Genomic DNA, 20,126 nt, shown 5'->3' on the forward strand with positions numbered 1-20,126 from the left:
CCCTCAGATCCAATGTGGCTGTGGAAGGTTCCCCGTGATGGTGACCGTAACTGTGCGTGGGCTCAGCCAGCAACTGCTACAGAAATAAAGTCAGCAGAACCTATAAGTGATCGCAGACAGGATCCTGTCGCTTGTGCCTCAGTGACACCTGGGACCAAGGGAGGGGAAAGGCATTTCACAGACTCTTAACTGCCTTATGCCTCCTTCCTTCTGGCCCCTGCCTCTAGGACTGCATAAAATTGTGGTTTTCCTTTTCATGTATTATTTATTAGTGTTTTCAAAACCTCCTTTTCCCCCAGACTACTTAGGGTTTTTTAAAAAATGAACTTTATTGAGTTATAATGTACTGAGGAATAATTTATCCTGTGTTCATACCCCATTTTGATGAGGTTGGACAAATGTATATGTTCACACAACCACATCCAACATACTGGATATTCCTGTTACCCCCAAAGTATCCTGTGTCTCAACCCAAGTTAATCCCTGCCTTTGCCCCAGGTAACCACTGATCTGCTTTCTGTCACCGTAAACTGAATTTGTCTTTTGTAAATGGAATTATACAGCACGTACTCTTTTGTGGTTCACTTCTTTTGCTCAGCATAGTTCTCAGATTCATCTATGTTACCATATCATTGATTGATTCCTTTGATTGTTAAGTGGTATTCTATTGTATCCCACTTTTTTTTTTTTTTTTTTTTTTGCAAGTAGAAGTGTGCATGCTTGAGCAGAGGGTAGGGTGAGGCAGAGGGAGAGGGAGAATCCCAAGCAGGCTCCACGCCCAACTGGGAGCCTGACCACAGGGCTTGGTCTCATGACTCTGAGATCAGGACCCGAGCTGAAACCAAGAGTCGGATGCTGAGCCTCACAGGCGGTCACCACAATTTTTTAATCCATTCATTTACTAAGGGACATTTTAGATTGTTTCCACTTTTTAATGATTATGATTATTATGATAAAATGCTATTTTAATCTCATTTTTATGTATGTTGTGAAGGCTAGCGTTTATTTTCTTTCTATATGAATAATATAAGTGTCCAGGTGTTCCAGTACGATTTATTGAAAAAGTTATAATTTCCTCTACTGAATTGCCTTGGCAAATTGCTGAATATCTATTAGTCATATACGTGGGGATCTATTTCTGCACTCTGTCTTCCGTCCATTGATCTCTGTGTCTATCCTTACACTGATACTACACTGTTTTAGTGTCACTCCACAGGGTCTTGAAAGCAGATAGCGAGGGTCTCTAACTTTGTCCTTCTTTCCAACTTTATTTTGGCATTTGTGGGTCCTTTGTATTTCCATGTAAATTTTAAAATCAGCTTGTCGGTTTCCACTAGAAAGCCTTGGTGGAATTTTGTTTGGAGTTGCATCACATCTACAGATTAGTTAGGGAGATAGAGCTTTCTAATCCATTAAAATGGCATATGTCTCCATTTATTTTGGGCCTCTTTGGTTTCTCTCAACAGTGTTTTATATGTCTCTGTTACAAGTCTTAGCCATGTTTTGTTAAATTTCTCCCTAATTATTCATGTTTTGGAATACCCATTTTAAAAGGAACAAGTTCTGGTTGCTAATGTATAGAAATACAATTGATTTTTGTACACTGACTTTGTAAGTTGCAACACTGTAAATTTCATTTATTAGTTCTAGTAGTTTTTTGCAGGTTGTTAGGGTTCTCTGTATACATGACCACACAGTCTGTGCTAAAGACAATTTTACCTTTTACTTTCCGTGCTTTCTGCTTTATATTCCTTTTTCTTGCCTGGTTACATAGGCTAGAATTCTCAGTTTCCTGATGAAGAGAAGTCATGAGAGCGAGCATTTTTTGCCTCTTCCCAAAGGAAGGATGAAAGTATTTAGTCTTTTTTTTATTAAGTATGAGGTTATCCCTAGGCTTTTCATAATTCTTTATCTGTTTGAAGAAGTCTTCGATTCTTAATTTGCCTCAAGTTTTTAACATCCACAAAAGTAGAAGCTCTTCAATTTTTTTCCCTACATCTATGAAGATAATTTTTAAAACAAAATTTATCTTGTTATGGTGAACTGTGGTTTTTGAATCTTAACCAGCCTTAAATAGCTGGGATAAATCTCATTTTCTGTGTATTGCTATATTGAATTTGTTAGTATTTTCTTTTCATGAGAGATATTAATCTGTACTTTTCTTTCTTTTTTGTAGTGTTTTGTCTGGTTTTGATATCAGAATAATGAGGATCTCATACACGGGTTGGAAAGTGTGCTCTCCTTTATTTTCTGACAGAGCTTCTATAGGATGATCTTCTTTTTCTTTCTAAACATTGGATAGCATTCACTGATGAGTCCAATTAGGCCTGGAGTTTTCTTTGTGGAATGACTTTCAATTAAGAATTCAATTTCTGGGGGCGCCTGGGTGGCTCAGTGGGTTGAAGCCTCTGCCTTCGGTTCAGGTCATGATCCCAGAGTCCCAGAGTCCATCGGGCTCTCTGGTCAGTGAGGAGCCTGCTTCCCTTCCTCTCTGTCTGCCTGCCTCTCTGCCTAATCGTGATCTCTGTCTGTCAAATAAATAAATAAATAAATAAAATAGGAATTCAATTTCTGTAGTGGCTACAGGGTTACTTAGATTTTCTGTTTTTATTTTAGTTAGTTTCAATAATCTTTGTGTCAAGGAGTTTTTCCATTCATCTAAGTTGTCAAATTTACGTAGAAGATTTTTGATGATGTCCCCTTATTATCACTTCCATAGGAATCTATGGTACTGTTCTCTTTCACTCCTGATATTGATAATTTGTATGTATTCTTTCTCTTTAGTTGGTCAGTTTAGCTAGAGGTTTATTAATTTTATTGATCTTTTCAATTAACTTACTTATAGTATTATTGATTTTCTCTATTGTTTTTCCATCTCTGTTTAATTGATTTATGTAATATTTATTGTTTTCTTTCTGCTTGTAACACATTTAATTTGTTCTTTTTTCTAAGTTCTTAAGGTAGACAATTAGAAAATGTATTTAGGAATTTTATTTCTTTCCAATAAAAATGTTTAAAGCAAATTCCCCTCTAATGATTGTATTAACTGGAAAAGCATGAATTTTGATATATCATGTATCCATTTTGCGTGGCTTAAAATAGTTTCTTTTTTTTTAAACTTAATGTATTTTCTGATTTTGTCTTTGACTCATGGACTGTTCAATAGTATGTTTCTTAATTTTCCAATTATTTGGGGATTTTTCAAATGGACAGGTCTAGGGAAGGACAAATTTGCACAGGCTCATTTGGTTTACATCTCACAACTTCTGGCTCCTCTAGGACACAGTATGCTCAAGACTTCTTTTTATCAGTTATCTCTAATGTGTGCTAAAATAATGTTTTCTGTTTTCAAAAAAGATTTTATTTATTTATTTGGGAGAGAGAGAGCACAGGCACACACAGAAAGAGAGGGAGAAGCAGGCTTCCCACTAAGCAGGGATCCCCATGCAGGCCTTGATCCCGGACCCTGAGATCATGATCTGAGCTGAGGCCAGACACCCAACTGACCGAGCCACCAAGGCTCCCCTGTCTAATGTTTCCTAAACCTCATCTTTTCTGAGAGCCAGGTGTGATGTCTTCATACCAAGGATGCTTTGATATTGGCTGTGCCTAGAAGGCATCTTGATTTGCTTTATTCATGGACAGTTGGAAGGAGCAACAGCAGAGGGGGTCAGAGACTCAGGCCAGGGTAAGTGACTGTCTAGCCGTCTTCTGGCGTAGCTCAGTAGTAACCATCGGGCAATGCTGTTCTTTCTCAGGATCCAGATAGCCATGTTCTGCAAACACTTGAGGTAGGTGAGACTTAGAAAATCATTCTGAGGCTATTCATTTATTCAGGGCCCTGACCCTTCTGGACACCGAGTTAGGCACTAGGAGTATAAAGAGGAAACTTCAGCCTTACTGTGGAGTCAGAATAAGCACAGGAAAAGAGGGTCAAGTGCACAAAGGGGCAAAGATAAAATCACACACACACATTTTAATATACATTAATCACTGGTCTAGAGAGTGGGTCAGAAATATTCTGATGTTAAGAGTTACTGTACAGTTTTGTTGCTTAAAATCAGGAAGTTCACACTTAACAATTTAACATTTGGTGACCAACATCCATTTGGAATTTGGGCTGGTCTAGAAAGACATGATGGCACACCCGACGCCTGATGTTATAGAGGTCGTTTGGATGGTTTGGGTTGTTTAAGCCTTCCTTTCAATCACTTTTGCATTCAGGTTTTGAGAAAAAAGACAATAGATATAAATTGCATTATTTCTTGAACTTGGGTTAAGAGTAAGTTCCAGAAAGCCCCTCCCCCACACTTTGTTTTAAGGAACTTTGTTCGTAATGTGTCACGTGGACTTCGCAGTGATGCTAATTTAGACCTTGGTCAGCTGCCAGGGCCAATTAAGGTGAAAATATGCTGTTTGTTGGAGAGGAAGGTGGCCATCTGGAGCAAGGGGTGCAAATCTGAGAGGCATCTTGTCTTAAAGGTTAAAAAAACAAAATAAAGCAAGCAAGACCATAAAACCAAAATGAATTGAGACACATCCAACAGAGCACAATTAGTCACGAGGAAACACACAATAGGGAAAGGAAAGGACTTGTGAATTAATCATTTTGCTTCTAATTTATGGAAAGAAAGATGGAAGGGGCAAAATGAATTGCTTGAGTCACTGTCTTTGAAAGTTGTCTCTCTGGGGGAGAAAGCCATATTGTAGCGGGAGGCCAAGGAAGACTGCTAGAGCTTTGAAACTGGGTGAAGCCAGTGAGGGGGGATAACCTGGAGTAGTTATGCATTTTGAGAGAACAAGTGACAGAAAAGTGGAAAGCTTTCTCCCTTCACACCTGTAATTGGGGAAGTGGTCCTAATAATTAGGAAAAGTGAGAAGGGAAGCACCAAATGAAACCATATTAATTAAAAACTTCCCATATGGTTTTCAGGTTAGCGGCTAGCTTATTTTCTTTGTGCAGGACTGCATTCTGGAACTGAGATAAAACATGAGTTTCACTTTATCTATTTTTAATGATTTTTTTTTTTATTTGTCAGAGAGAGGAAGAGAGAGCACAAGCAGGGAGGAGAAGCATGCAGAGGGAGAAGCAGACGCCCATGAACAGGGAGCCCGATGCGGGATTCGACCCAGGACCCTGGGATCATGACCACCAAAGACAGACACTTAATCAACTGAGCCACCCAGGAGTCCCAAGTTTCACTTTAGATAGAGTGAAAGAAACCAAAGTATTTGTTTCCTGGAATTGGCATAGTGCTTGACACAAACCAGATATTAAAAAAATATTAGGAGATTGATTACAGGGTGACAGAGTGTTCTAACTAGAGATTTTGGGTTTTGAGTGGTGGAAAGAGCATCTGAGCTTTGAATTTTTTTTTTTTTTGCTTTGTTTTCTTTTTTTTTTTTTCCAATTTATTTATTTTCAGAAAAACAGTATTCATTATTTTTTTCACCACACCCAGTGCTCCATGCAAGCTGTGCCCTCTATAATACCCACCACCTGGTACCCCAACCTCCCACCCCCCCGCCACTTCAAACCCCTCAGACTGTTTTTCAGAGTCCATAGTCTCTCATGGTTCATCTCCCCTTCCAATTTACCCAAAAGCACATACCCTCCCCAATGTCCATAACCTTCCCCCCTTCTCCCAACCGCCCTCCCCCCAGCAACCCACAGTTTGTTTCGTGAGATTAAGAGTCACTTATGGTTTGTCTCCCTCCCTATGCCATCTTGTTTCATGGATTCTTTTCCTACCCACTTAAGCCCCCATGTTGCATCACCACTCCCTCATATCAGGGAGATCATATGATAGTTGTCTTTCTCCGCTTGACTTATTTCGCTAAGCATGATACGCTCTAGTTCCATCCATGTTGTCGCAAATGGCAAGATTTCGTTTCTTTTGATGGCTGCATAGTATTCCATTGTGTATATATACCACATCTTCTTTATCCATTCATCTGTTGATGGACATCTAGGTTCTTTCCATAGTTTGGCTATTGTGGACATTGCTGCTATAAACATTCGGGTGCACGTGCCCCTTTGGATCACTACGTTTGTATCTTTAGGGTAAATTCCCAGTAGTGCAATTGCTGGGTCATAGGGCAGTTCTATTTTCAACATTTTGAGGAATCTCCATGCTGTTTTCCAGAGTGGTTGCACCAGCTTGCATTCCCACCAACAGTGTAGGAGGGTTCCCCTTTCTCCGCATCCTCGCCAGCATCTGTCATTTCCTGACTTGTTGATTTTAGCCATTCTGACTGGTGTGAGGTGATATCTCATTGTGGTTTTGATTTGTATTTCCCTGATGCCGAGTGATATGGAGCACTTTTTCATGTGTCTGTTGGCCATCTGGATGTCTTCTTGGCAGAAACGTCTGTTCATGTCCTCTGCCCATTTCTTGATTGGATTATTTGTTCTTTGGGTGTTGAGTTTGTTAAGTTCTTTATAGATTTTGGACACTAGTCCTTTATCTGATATGTCGTTTGCAAATATCTTCTCCCATTCTGTCAGTTGTCTTTTGGTTTTGTTAACTGTTTCCTTTGCTGTGCAAAAGCTTTTGATTTTGATGAGCTTTGAATTTTTTAGCAAACATGAACGGTGATGACAGCGCACACGCCGAGAAAATCAGCAAGTATCAAGGTGTAAGTGACTGGTGTTGCTGAAACTCGGGGAAAAAAAAAATCCACATGGGACTTGATTCCTCGGTTTCTCCAGCAGAGGGCACTTTAGGGTTTCTGTGACACCCACAGGTCTCCATGACAAAAATGAAAAAATCTTTTGTTTCCAGAAGAACTTCACAGGTTTGTTATCTCAGATCTCTGCGAGGTTCCAGCAAGGTGATAGGAGGTGGGAAGGCTGCAGGGAAGACAGGGTGTTGGCAAGAGCCAGGATCAGGATGCATTTCTAGCTCTGTCCCAACTGGGTGGTGACCTTGGCCAGCCACTTCAGCTCCTGGACCTGCTTCTTTATTTACACTAGGAAAAGACCATGTTCTGATCGCCAGAACCCTCTGACCTGACCGCATGGGATGCATATCACCTCAGCAGCTTGGGGTCGGTATAAGGCCCCTTTTATATTTTGGAAGATTTAATTCTGAGCCTCATTTCATCATGGCAAGTCTGTGTCTTTCCTCTCCGTTCTTTCCTGAGACTCATCCCTCTCTGAGGCTGCCCCTGGCGTTCTCCTTTGCCCCTTGAAGTGGAGACTGTCTTCTCCTCTAAGGTCTGGGCTCCCAGCGTTCCCGTCCACAAAGGTCTGGTAGTTCTGTACGTCTGTGATTGAGGACATCCAGCCTTCCCCCTGGAGGAGTCAGACATTCGGATCTAGAGGAACTTCAGAGAGGCTTCAGTACTACAGAATCTGCAAAGGCATCAAGACCCCTTTCTTTGGAATGCTCCTAGACCCTGACACAATTTGTCCACTCCTCTCCAGCAGTCACAGTGGGAGCTGGGGAGGATGGTCTTTGTCGGTGCCCAGAGTCCTGGCTCACCCTCCCCAAGAGGAGTGCTTGCTGACTTGCCTTTCATCTACTTCCTGAAAGGGACCACTCAGGAGGTTTTTCTAAGGGAGACTCACTGTCTCCTCTGCTAGAAAAAGAAGTAGCTGGAAACTTCTGACAGAAACTTGCTCTTAGAAAATCTAGTTCCACCTCCTGGGGCGCCTTGTGACATTTTTATGATGGTTTGTTCTGTCTTGTCTTTCCTTAGAATTAGTAGAATCAACCCAACTTTAGGCTGGGGTGGGGGTGGGGGTCAGCAGATGACATTTTGTGTTCCTTTGTCTCCTGCAGAAGCAGTGGGGACCTCCTCCCTCCCTGTGGCCAGCCCCCAGGCTCTCCCTCAGTGCCAGGTGCCCCTCCCTCTGTGGGCTGAGCTCTGGTCCTTTCAGCAGGGCCCTGGGGGAGCTGTGCAGGAGGTGGCCTGTCAAAGGCCTGGCAGACAGGAAGAGCAGGCACTGAGATCAGCCACTCTGCTCCAGCTAGGGTGTGGACGCCAACAGGCTGTGGGGTGCCTGGCAATTCCTCTGGCTGCTGGGCCTTGGATCCACGCCTGCCCCCCAGGACTCCATCTCAGAAACCATGATTTCTGGGCCCTGTTCTAAGACTTGCCCAGGACTTTGTTAAAAAGGTGGGGGGACTCCGCGCAGGAAGGGGACGTCATTCCATGTTCTTGGACTTGGTGTCAACTCTACAATTTAGAAAATCGTCTTTTGCTTCTTCTTGTGCCTTCTCTCTTGGCCTTGTCCCCCTTTCCTCTCTCCCTTCCTCTATATCCTTCCTCTCCCACCCTCTGTTTTCTGCTGTGTGGCCAAGGGGTACAGAGCCCAGAACTAAGGGGAAGGAAAGCTGTATCTCTTACCCAAGGACTCAAGTGCAGTGAGCGCTGCTGGTGTCCACAGAAGGACATACCTGTGTGTCCTCTCAGGAGAAAAGCACTGATCCCTGAGCCGTGTGGCCCAGCCTACCACTCTGCAGCTGGCTCAGATCCAGGACCAGTGTCTGCAGGCTAAGGCCCACATGCTTGATGCTGTGTTCCATCCGGAAGAAGTTTTGTGCCTAACCGCCCCCTGTGCCCCGCCCCTGCCTAAAAGATTCACGCTTCACAGCATGCATTACTGGACCCAAGCATTATGCACATTTAAAACATACTGAAGATAGAAAGAGATGAAAAATATTCATAGAGGTTCACTTCCTTTCTTCACATCCCCTATGGCCCCGTCCTGCACACTCCCGGGTGTCTGTCCCACACCTTCGAGTCTGCCGGCCAAGGTGTTCTCAGGGCCACAGGCCCATGGGGTCCCAGGTGGCTCAGGGTGAGGTGGGGGAGGATGGTGGGCATGGTCATTCATCTCCTGGTCCTGAACATTCCAGTTCTCCTCTGCCCTGGCACGTGGTAAGCTTTTCCTTCCTCCTCCCCCCAAGGATTGGTGGGGCCATGGGACTTGTTCCAGCCAAAGAAATGTGAGCGGAAGTGATCAGAATCACTTCCAGGCGCAAGCGGCTAGAGCCGGGGCTAGAGGAAGAGGGAGATAAAGAGGAACAGCAGTGACTTCGTCTGCAAGAGCCATACCGAGTCCTCCCGACTTGCGGTCTCAGTAACAGCCATATGCAGCCTCACTGTGCTGGAGGCAGCAAGTCTGGGACTGAGGTGTCGGCCGAGGCGGGTTCTCTTGAGTCCTCTCTCCTCAGCTTGCAGACGGCCATCTTCTCCCCGTGTCCTCACACAGTCTTACCTCTGTGTGTGTCTGTGTCCCGATGTCCTCTTTCCCTAAGGACACCAAGTACCAGGCTCGTGACCTCACTTTACCTAAATGACCACTTTTGAGGCTCTATCTCTAAATATAGTCATGTTCTGAGCTACGGGGCACTGGGACTTCAACATTTGAATTTTGAGGGAACACAGCCCAGCCCCTGACCCCGCACAAGGCTGTGCTTTCCTGGTGGAGGGCATCTGCCGAGCCTGCTGAAGTCCAGCGCATCACTTCCTAGCCATCACTTTCCAGACCTTCCAATGATTCTGTGGCCCCCAGTTCCCCGTGTCAGATCCTTCCCCTCCTGGAATGCTGGCTGCCATGTCTGCTTTCCCTCCCCAGCCCTGTCTGGTACAGATGGGACAGGGCGAAGAGTGTTTTTTTTTTTGGCCCCTGGCCCATGCCCCCTGAACCATGGCCACCCCTTCCAGGTGGGCTCACTGTGCAACAGATGGAACCCTGCGGTGCCTGGGCCGGCAGCAGGGAGGTGAGGCCCCCGGGGTGGGGAGATGAGGATGCTGGCTCATCATTCCCTCACTCAGGTTGACCTTGGGACCCCAGATGCCCTCTAGCAAGTCATCCTTTCTTAGCATTTCAGCCATCCCTATGTGGAGAAGCGGGTAGGCAGGGTAACAATGGGGGTCGCCTCTCTGTTCGGTGAAATGGTTTAGGAAACGCTAGGGGCGGGGAAGCTGGCACAGGGAGCACACTACTGGTGCCATCCCTGCTGGTTGGGGAAATATCCACCCTGAACTTGGCACCGTGTGGTGGTGGGGAAGGGGACCCTGCTTGCCAGAGCCCTCAAACATTTACAGTTTTCCTTTCCTGAAGCAACTTCCTTTGGAGACTACCTTGCTCTCTCTGTCACTGTTGGCTTTGAGCCAGTAAACAGGGTATTTGAAAAGAGTTAGGTCTGAAACCTTGCAGTGAGATGGGGCCATTCCCTGAAGAAAGGACCCACTGTTGTGATAGGCTAAGGCAGGATCCCTGTCAGCTGTCAGCTGTAGGGCCCAATCCACCCCTTCCCCAAGCTTTCCTCCCCAGCAGCCCGGGTCACAGACTCCCACCTTTGTCATGGAGAGTCAGGAGTGGGGACAGCCTTCTGCTCCTGCTAAGAAGCCAAAGGGAATGCTGTCAACAGAGTTCAAAACCCTTTTAAAATAAGTTAGATAAAATCTGCAGGGGGGTCTGGAAGCCACTATGGGGGTGACCATAGTGACCTATGTCATCAGTCCTGGAGGGATACCCTCAGCTGGGGCTGCTGGGCAGCTAGTGTAGCGTCAGGCTGTGCCCCTGAATGGAGCAGCCACACCAGCCCTAGAAGGTCACTTCTGCTCCCCCCATAGAGGTCTGGAGACCTTCCATTTGGTCTCCAGACCTCTAGATGCTGGAGTCTCAGGAGGTGGTACTTAGAGCCTTTCTCTTACGTCCTCTCTCTCTTCCTTGAGGACTTACACGGGCATGGTGCTTTTAATATCATCCAAACACCCAAATCCAGACTCCCAAATTTGTGTTTCCAACGATGACCTTTTCCTGAAATCCAGGTCCCTATAGCCAACCACTCCCTCACTCCCCACTGGGATGTACATTTAAATGTACCACACTTGAGACACAACTACTGGTCTTGTCCCTCTGCCCCAATCACGTTCCCCTCAAGACATCTTCGTCTCAGTAAATGGTACCCTGTCCACCCAGCTGCCGGCCAGCAGGTGGTTCTCCATTCCTCGGTTTCCTTCACACTCCATAGCCAAGCTGTTGGCTTTACCTCCAAATTATGTCCCAAAGCAGGGCCAAAGTCAATCTCAAACTCATCCTCCCTGCGTCTCTTCCTCCCTTTCTTCTTCCCTCTCTCCTCCCTCTCTTCCTTTCTCCCTCCTTCCTTCCTCCCTCCCTCTCTCTCTTTCTTTCCCTGTGTGCTGTAATAAGAACGAGGTAAAAGAAAACAAATTTCTCCCCCTTATGTGGTATCTCCTTTTGAAATATTTTTATTCACTTCTTCTAACAGCAATATAGAAACACAGAATCATAAAAAATAAGATTATAAATTGTCCATTAATTATGTAATAGCACTTGGTATTGCTACAGGGAGGAGACCCGGGGCTGGAGCAGGCCCTCTCAAGCCTCGCCAGGCTCTCCGGGCCCCTGTGATCTCTGCCAAGTCCATAAAGGCATCACACACTGCTGTGCACAATGGTGTCCGTGGAGACCTTGTGGTTTACACCCAGGGTCCTTGGGGATGACAGAGATGTGTAGATGATGATTAAACTACAAACATTGTGTACATGTGGCACACCAGAAGGTGGCCCCAGGATGCTGGCGAGGCAGGTGAGGTTACCGGTGACGCACAGACATCACTTGAGCCCCATAAGGCAGGGAATTCACAACACTGAACCGACCTGCTGAGTTATTTGTGTTCCCTGGCAGAATAAGGAGCTGATGGACACGGGGTGATGGATGAGTAAGGAGATGCACCCAGTCAGTCCTCCTCCACTCTCATCTCTGGTCCCCTCCCCTTTCTCCTCCGTCCTCATCCCCAGATTAAATTCTCTTGGGATGAACGAAGCAAAAGAGCTGAGACATCCAACCTATTCCAAAAAGTGTGCCGTGATCTCAGTTTCCTCTCAGAGAACAAAGAAAGGAAGGGGACATTAGGCGAGCTGAACAACTAAATCGCCCAACTGATGCCAATTCAATTGGACCGACCAAATCAACGAAATCAGCTTCCGTTGAATCCAATTTTTTCAATTATTGTAATGACTGATTTCTAGAAAGGGAAAAAAAAAAAAAAACAGTGTGGCATTATTTTCAGAAGATGGAATGGGCTTTCCTGTGTGGGTGTGGGTGTGAGTGCGTGTGCCTATGTGCCTCCCCGGAGCGGGTGGTGGGTGTGGGCCAGCCTGCTCCCCTGCCGTCCCAAGGACGCGTCTCAGAGAAGCCCGGCAGGAATGTCTCGGTGGAAATGGGCAATGCTAGTACATTATCCCTGAGGAGAGACGGCTTGGGGTTGAGAAAACCCCCCTCCCTTCCTGCCTGAGGGGGAGCAGGTCTAAAGGGTCAGGCGTTCCACCAAGAAGTCTCCTCTGCGGACCAGTCCTTTGGGCCTCACACTTCAGTCACTGCTCAGAGTCAGGCAGAAAACACATCTTAGCTATGTTGCTCTACCTTCTGCGAACGAAGCATAACGCTTCTGGCTCTTTGACATTACCAGAAAGAGAACAAGTTCTTTTCTAACTAGGGACCACTCATTCATGTCCTCCCACTGTCCGCCCACCAAAGAAAAACAACTTTCCCAATGTGGGTCAGAGTGTGTGTGTGTGTGTGTGTGTGTGTGTGTGAGGTGTGCATGGGCCCAGAGAGACTCTATGGGAAGATGAAACATGAAAGAACATCAGGACACCGTACTTCAACTATGGATGTGTGATTGGTAACACATGTTCTGTGGGTCCACTTTCCAGGCATTGCTCTAAGTTGGACCCAAATATTCAGGACTGCAAAGGGAGAGGTACGCTTGGGGGCTGCATGATGAGGTGGAGTGTAGAGGGCTTGGCAGTTGGTGGGTTTGGCAAAGCATTAGGACCATCTTTGGGGTTCAAGTTCTTTGATATATGATCTGTCTTGACATTCTCAATAATGATTTAACCTGTTGGCCGTCTGTAGCCACTACGGAGCCGCATAATCTGAGGGAAGTCATCCTCTTTCCCTGGCTTCACTTTACTCCTTTATGCACAAGGAGGCTTGAACTAGGGGATGTCAAAAGCCACCCCCCGCTGGCAGAAGAACCTGCACCAGGTGGCGTTCTATGAGGCTAACTTTCCTCCCTGTTGAGGCCTTGGTCTTCGCCTTGCTCATCCTCATGCTTGTCATTAGGGAGAACCTTTCAAGTCAAATCCTGAACTAATGCACTTGACCTACCCAACTGGCATCACCATGTGGACAAAAGTCAAACAGCTCTGAACACGTTAGCAACAGATTAGTAACAGTCTGATTCAATTGAAATTAGTGGTTTAAATCAGGCACAGAATGTCAGAGGAGGCTCAGGGTGAGCTCAGGGTGAGGGCAGAAAGGGGACAAAGGTGACGCCACCAGGAGAATTTGGTGCTGGGAAATCCACTGACAGACTTGCCTAGTTCACTCGGGCACTCCCCTGGAGGAGCAGGGTGGCGGCAAAGGGGCACTTTGGAGATTGGGATTGGTGTGTGCGGCCAGGGAAGGCAGCAGAGAGGACATCCGTGTTTGCTCCACCCCCGTGGCCCCAGTGTGACCTGGCACGCATTAGAAACAATTGACACAGCTGTGGTTGTGCCAAGGTCTAAGACTGACAGGAGCCTGGATGGCCACTCAGCAGAGAAGCTGGCGAAGGTTATGGGGCCTGTGTTCCCAAGCTCCACTTTGTCACCCCTTCTGGTTTTCCTTTCCTCCTGGGTCCCTGTCAGGGCTGCTGAGTCACCTGTCTATGGTGAATCTGAGCCAGTACTTAGAGGACAGCAACAGCAGATGGGCTCATCTGAGGTACCTAATCACCTCCTCCCTGGGGGCTCAGTGCCCTTGGGAAAGTTTTCTGCAAGAACCATAGCATTTGGTGGCCCCCCTTTGGGATCTCGGATCATAGCACCAGTGATTCTGAGGAAACGGGAATGTGGGTCAGTGAGGGGAGGATGGAGATGCGTCATGCTAGGAGCCAGGTCTCACTGAACACCTGGATGGAGCAGCCCTTCTGCAGAACACTTTGGGTCACGGACAGTCAAGGGGTTGTGGGGCTCCACAGCCAGGGCCCTGACAGAGCCCCTGCCATGGGTCTGAGGGCCCACACAAGGAAGCCACAGGGAAGCCCTGCCCCTGGGGAGACTCACTCAAGGTGATACAACATTCATGCCCTCCCCGCCCCTCCTCCCCGCCTCCGAAACATTCTGTTCTGGCTCCTCGGACCCCTTCTAGGGCTTCTCAGCACAGAGAGAACCTCCTGGAGTTGATATTCATCTTGGTGACTCCAATGAGCTTGAGTGGGGTGGAGAGACTGAAGGAGGAGGCCAGGGGAGAGTCGCAGAAGAGATCAGACAGCTCGTCCCGTTCCTCCAGCTCATAGGTGGCGTCATTGAGCATTCTCCTATGCAGGTCACAGGTCTGCTCGATCTTCAGCTTGCTGATGTCACTGCGTAGGCGCATGAGCTGTCTGGCCAGCTGCTGGTCCTGTAGCCGCATCTCCATCTGGAAGGGAGGAAGGGAGGCATCAGCAAAGAGGTGGGCTGGGGTTGCAGCTCCATAGTCTCTGACAAACACAGACCTGCTGATGGGAGACCTAATTAATGGCTTGCACCACCAGCGGGTCCACCTGGAGATACTGGCACACTCCCTGCTCAGGAAGGTGAAAAGACACACACAGCAAGATGACAAATGGGGACAGACGGTTTCCCCCAACAACACTTCATGCTAGGCTAGATTCTATGTCTAAATACTTCTGGAAAAGGCACATGTCCGTCCTGGCTTAAAGGTTCAGTCTCATTGTTCACAGACACACACGGGTAGAGTAAGAGTATAAAGGAATGCGCGGGAGTGGTTTATGTACCAAACTGAGAAGGATGATTACCTCTGGGCAGGAAGGAAAGAAGGTGGTTAAGGAAGGTTTATGGGGGCTTCAGCTTTATTGGTAATATTTCATACCTTATGTTGGGTGGTGGGTCTACTGTTAGATCATTCTTTAAATCTTTAAACATTTTTAAATGACTGCAATATGGTTTTTTTTTTCAAACATTTTATCTATTTGAGAGAGAGAGCAAATAAGAGAGAGCATGAGAGGGTAGAAGGTCATAGGGAGAAGCAGACTCCCTGTGGAGCTGAAAGTCTGGTGCAGGACTTGATCCTGGGACTCTGGGATCATGACCTGAGCTGAAGACAGTCGCTTCACCGACTGAGCCATCCAGGCGCCCTGTAATATGTTTTTAAAAATATTTAATTAATTTGTTTATTTGAGAGAAAGAGAGAGAGAGCAAGCAGGAGAAGGGGCAGAGGAAGAGGGAAAGAGAGAATCCTCAAACAGACTCCCCGCTAAGCCCAATTCAGAGTTCATGACCATGAGATCATGACTTGAGATGAAGCCAAGAGTTGGATGCTGAACACACTGAGCCACCCAGGTGCCCCTGCCTGTAGTATTTCTTAATAAAGTTTCAAAACAAACAAACAAATATGTAAATATATGCTAATATTTACTGGATGTTTTACTATGAACCAGGCATTGTTCTTAGTTCTTCAGGTATGTATTAGTCTGCTCAGGCTGCCATATAAAACACCACAGACTGGCAGGCTTAACCAATAGACATTTATTTTTCATAGTTCTCATGGTCAAGAAGTCCAAGATCAAGGGGTGGGCTGATTCTATTCTTACTGAGGACCTTCTCTTGGCTTGCAAATGGCCACCTTCTTGCTGTATCCCCACATGATGGAGAGAGAAAGCTCAGCTTTCCTTCTTTTCAAAGTGACATTAATTTTACGATGGGGGCCCCACATTGATGACCTCAAAATCTAATTACCTCCTAAAGGCTCACCTCCAAATACCATCACACTGGGGGTAAGGGCTTCAACATATGAATTTGGAGGGGGGGCACAAAGATTCAGTCTAAAGTGGGTACATCAACATGTTACAGTTACTCTTCACTACAACTCTGTTAAGTAATATCACCATCATCATCTACAAGTTAAGAGATGAAGAGGCAGCAACTCATGAAATCAATCACTGTGTCAAATCACAAAGGGCAAAAATGGCAGAGTTGCGATGAGAAACCCAGACAAACAGACTCAAGAGCCCAAGCCACTGATAAGGAACTCCCAATTTTGGCTCAGGTCATAGCTTTGGGGTCCTGGGATCCATGTTTATTAGGGAGTCAGCTTGAGTTTCTCTCCCTCTCCCTCTGCCCCCACCCCTGCTCTCTCTCTCTCTCTAAAATGACTAAATAAATCTTCAAGAATATTTTATTGATTTAGAATAGCAACAAATTAATGATGGCAGACTCATCAAAGGGCAGCTGGTTATCCATTCATTTGCTATGGAGCCCTTAGTCATGCCTGAAAGTGAGCTAGGTGTTGTCTGAAATCCTTCTAAAGGAGATGGTCATCAGATTTGTCTGAAAGACAATGCCAGCTCACACCCATTGCTTTATGTAATATGGTCTTTGAGGAGTCTTGATTCAACCATTTGTCTGGGGTATTTTCTAATTTGAAGATAGAGCTCTTTGAAAAGATAGGAACTTCATGGTTTAGGTTTGAACTCTGGGCCCAGGAACTGGATCTTAGATCTGAAAAGATCCTTTGAAGTTGGAAAGTTTCAGGTTTGAGCAGGTGTCTGGAAGTATCTGTGAGATGGGATCTATAGGGTTGGAGGAAAAGGTCTGTTTTTCTAGGGCTAATAGATCCAGACAGAGGTCAGAGGACAATTTAGGGTTGAAATCGCATCAGCGTTAGTTGGACAGAGGGGTGAGTGTAAGGTACATGTCCAGTTCTCTTTGGATGGGCCAGTTCACACACTCACTGAGCTTGGATTCATTCAACTCCGTGTAAGGGAAAGAAGAGAAGTAAGACCACACTTCCCATGGGGCTGAGGATTCTGCCCATTCTACTTGTTTGTGCCCCAAGGACCACGAGGGGGACTGGAAAGCTGCTGTTTTCCCAGCAGACCCTGGTTCTGAGGGTGCCTCAATGTGAATATCTGCCCCAGGAGTCACTCAGAGTATCTATTGTATTATGATCCCTGAATGTCAGTCCGCTGCTGCATCTGATGCTCAGAGAAACAGTGTTCCAACACCACCAGGAAAATTGGCCCTGTTGGTCCTATTCTCACTCACTAAGGATTTCCCAAGGGTGACTCTGTACCTTGAACATTAATTAGAACCCCGCCTCCCCCCGCCCACCCTTAAGAGGGAACTCTGCTGTAATTAGACCAGATCCAGACAGAAATGAGCTCCCACAGCTAAAAAAATAAAAATTTAAAAAAAAACACCTAAGCAAAATGGACAGTCTCCCTGCTGCCCCACCCCTAGAATTTTTGTTTGTTTGAGAGAGAGAGAGAATGATAGAAAAGAGGTCAGCAGGAGACTGTAGGGACTCCAGGATCATGACCCGAGCTGAGGGCAGTTGTTTAACCAACAGAGTCACCCATGAACCCTAGAATTTTTTTTCCTTTTTTTCATTGTGGTAAAACACACAGAACATCAAATTTTTACTGTCTTCATCACTGTTAAGTGTACAGCTCAGTGGCATTAAGCATATCCTCACTGATATGCAACCATCCCCACTATCTACCTGCAGATCTCTTCACCTTGTCAAACTGAAACTCTGTCCCCATTAAACAACTCCCCCCCCCAACCCTATCCCCCCAACCCCCAGAACCACCATTTCACTTTCTGTCTCTATGAATGCAACTGCCCCACCTGCCTTATGTAAGTGGAATCACACAGAATCTGTCCTTTTGTGACTGGCTTATTGCACTTAGCCTCATGTCTACAAGGTTCATACAGGTTAAGAGGCTTTTTAGATTTTAACCTTTGCAGAAATGTTTAACGAACGTAAGTATGTCTTCAAGGCTCCTGCTTGCAGTAAGTTGGAAAATGGCAGCTCCTGGGATGGGGTCTGACCGGTGGGGTGGAGGCCCTCCTGCCTTTTCTGTCTTCTCTGCCAAGGAGGTGTTCAGGCAGCGATGGCCTCCCATCCCATCTTCTGCCACATACTGTCAGGTGCAGTGGAAGCATAGCTTTAGATGAGAGCTATCTTGATCGGTGTTCCGGAAGAGGAAACAGAGGAAACAACTCAGAGAAGTTTAAGGGACTGTCTAGGGTTGGCCAGCCAGGGTTTGTGCACTCGGATCACCCCAGGGCACATCAGAGCCCAGAACTGGAGGCCTCTCCATGGCTTCTGCTGACCTGGAGGTGGTCTGGATCCCAGAAGCTTAATGGGAGAATGGGAATGGGAAATCCATTGCTCTGGGGTTAGACTCTTGGTTCCAGTGGAACCTGCTCTTTACTAGCTATGTGGCTTTGGGTGAGTCCTGAACTCCTGTCTCTTCTTCTAGAGAGAAGGGATCCTGTTTATTCTAAGGACTATGAGAAGCATAGCAGACAATAAGTGAAAGCCAGGTGAGCTGAACGCTGTCAGTCAAAGGTAAGAGGTTCACCTTTAAGTTCTTTCTCTGGGCCTAGGTGCAGAATGTGGAAACTGGCCAGAACCTCCCACTTTTAAGACTTCATTAAAACAACTGAGATGCTGGCCCTAAAACCTGGTCCCTGTGACTCAACAATCAGTGTGGGTTAATGCTCTCCCTGGCAAAGACTCCACTGTAGGACGTGCTGATTTCTAATCTCCCTGTCCAGGGTGGCCTGTTGTTCCTGCACAATAGAGGCTCTTGCTGGATTCTCGGAGGAGCACCCACAGTGACTGTAATCCTGTAATTAGGGCATAGTACTTGGTGAAAGGGGGAGAAATGTCAGTGTGTGGTGGCTGTTAGCACATTGCGGTGACAGGGCGTGTTCCCACTGGGTGAGGAAGCCCAGGAAGGAGAAGGCGGCCTATTGATGGCCTGGCAGCAACCGCGGTGCTTGGCTGTAGCCAACCCAGGTAGGCTGGCCAGCTGCGGAAATTCATGGAAGGACCTCATGGGAGAGGGCTCTGCCGGGAAGTCTCTGGGGCCAGTTCTCAGGGGGAGTTAGAAGACAGGCTGACTCCCGCCTCTGGGCTGGGTGGAGTGAAAGCCGACGTTGCAGTGAGCCAATGTGGAGAACAGTGAGGCAGTTCCTCAAAAAATGACACATGGGATTGCCACATGACCCAGCAGTGCCTCTTGCAGATAGATTCCTGCAAGAATGGAAAGTAGGGGCTGTACATTAACTGGTAGCTCGTGTCCATAGCAGCGTTATTCACAAGAGGCGAAGGGTGGGAGTAACCCATGTGTCCAGGGATGGATGCAGAGATAAGCAAAATACGGCCTGCCCATACAATGGCATGTCCTTCCGCCATCTTGACATATCATGGGAGACCTTGAGGATGATATGGAAGAGAGAAGCCAGCCACAAAAGGCACAAGTACTTTACAATTCTACTTACATGACATACCTAAGTAGTCAAACTCATAGAGACAGAGAATTGAATGGGGGTCGCCAGGGGCTGGGAGGATAGGGGAGTGTGTGTTTACTGGGGACAAAGTTTTGGTTGGGGAAGAAGAAAGCCTTTCTGGAGATGGATGGCGGTGAGCACCACAGCACAAGGCTGTGAATGTCCTCATTAATTATACACTTAAAAAAGCTCAAAATGGTAATTTTATGTAATGTACATGTATTTTACCACCATTAAAGAAACAACAAAAGCTACACATCTGGCGTGGGGAGTCACTCCGACCTGGTCTGCCCAGGACCTTCCTGGTTTGAGCTTCCCAAGTCCCACGTCCTAGAAGTCTCTGCGGTCCCAGGCACGTGTGGACGTTGCAGACGTTGGCGAGGAGGACTTGTCCTGGTCAGCCAGAGGCCCGTCTCTCTGTGGGATATGTTCTTTAACATGGGTGACACTGGGAACCCCCCAGGCCCTGAAGGAGGTGGAGTGGTCTGGGAGGTTGAAGGCTTCTCTGAGGTAGGTCGGAGGAGCAGTGACCAGAGAAGGAGAGGCTCAGACCAACTGCCGAGGAGAGAGTATTTTGTTCTTTGGCAATGGCCCCAGCAGACTTTGGGGGAAGCGGCATTTTTGTGGCAATCTGGATGATTTGCTCCCTTCCTCAGCACCCCTTGCCCACTTGCCCTGTGTTCACTTGCTCAGTCTAAAACTCTGGATGACACCTTGGCATTCCAGGGAAGCCAGCATGTCTGTTTCTTGAATAAAGTCTTAAACGTGCGAGGTTCGGCTGATACCTT

General features: G+C 46.7%; 1 protein-coding gene across 2 annotated transcripts in view; it reads right to left on the reverse strand.

The window, feature by feature from the left end:
• Positions 1-11,207: 11,207 nt before the first annotated feature.
• Positions 11,208-20,126, reverse strand: part of FAM167A (family with sequence similarity 167 member A) — a 42,237-nt gene continuing 33,318 nt past the window's right edge. For both annotated transcript variants that reach the window (XM_044225056.1, XM_044225057.1), the window contains one exon: positions 11,208-14,452. In XM_044225056.1, the coding sequence (XP_044080991.1) occupies positions 14,189-14,452 (264 nt within the window). In that variant the 3' untranslated portion in view covers positions 11,208-14,188. The remainder of the gene's footprint in view (positions 14,453-20,126) is intronic.

The sequence above is a fragment of the Neovison vison genome, chromosome 11 (assembly GCF_020171115.1).
Source record: "Neovison vison isolate M4711 chromosome 11, ASM_NN_V1, whole genome shotgun sequence".
Classification (NCBI taxonomy): Eukaryota; Metazoa; Chordata; class Mammalia; order Carnivora; family Mustelidae; genus Neogale; species Neogale vison.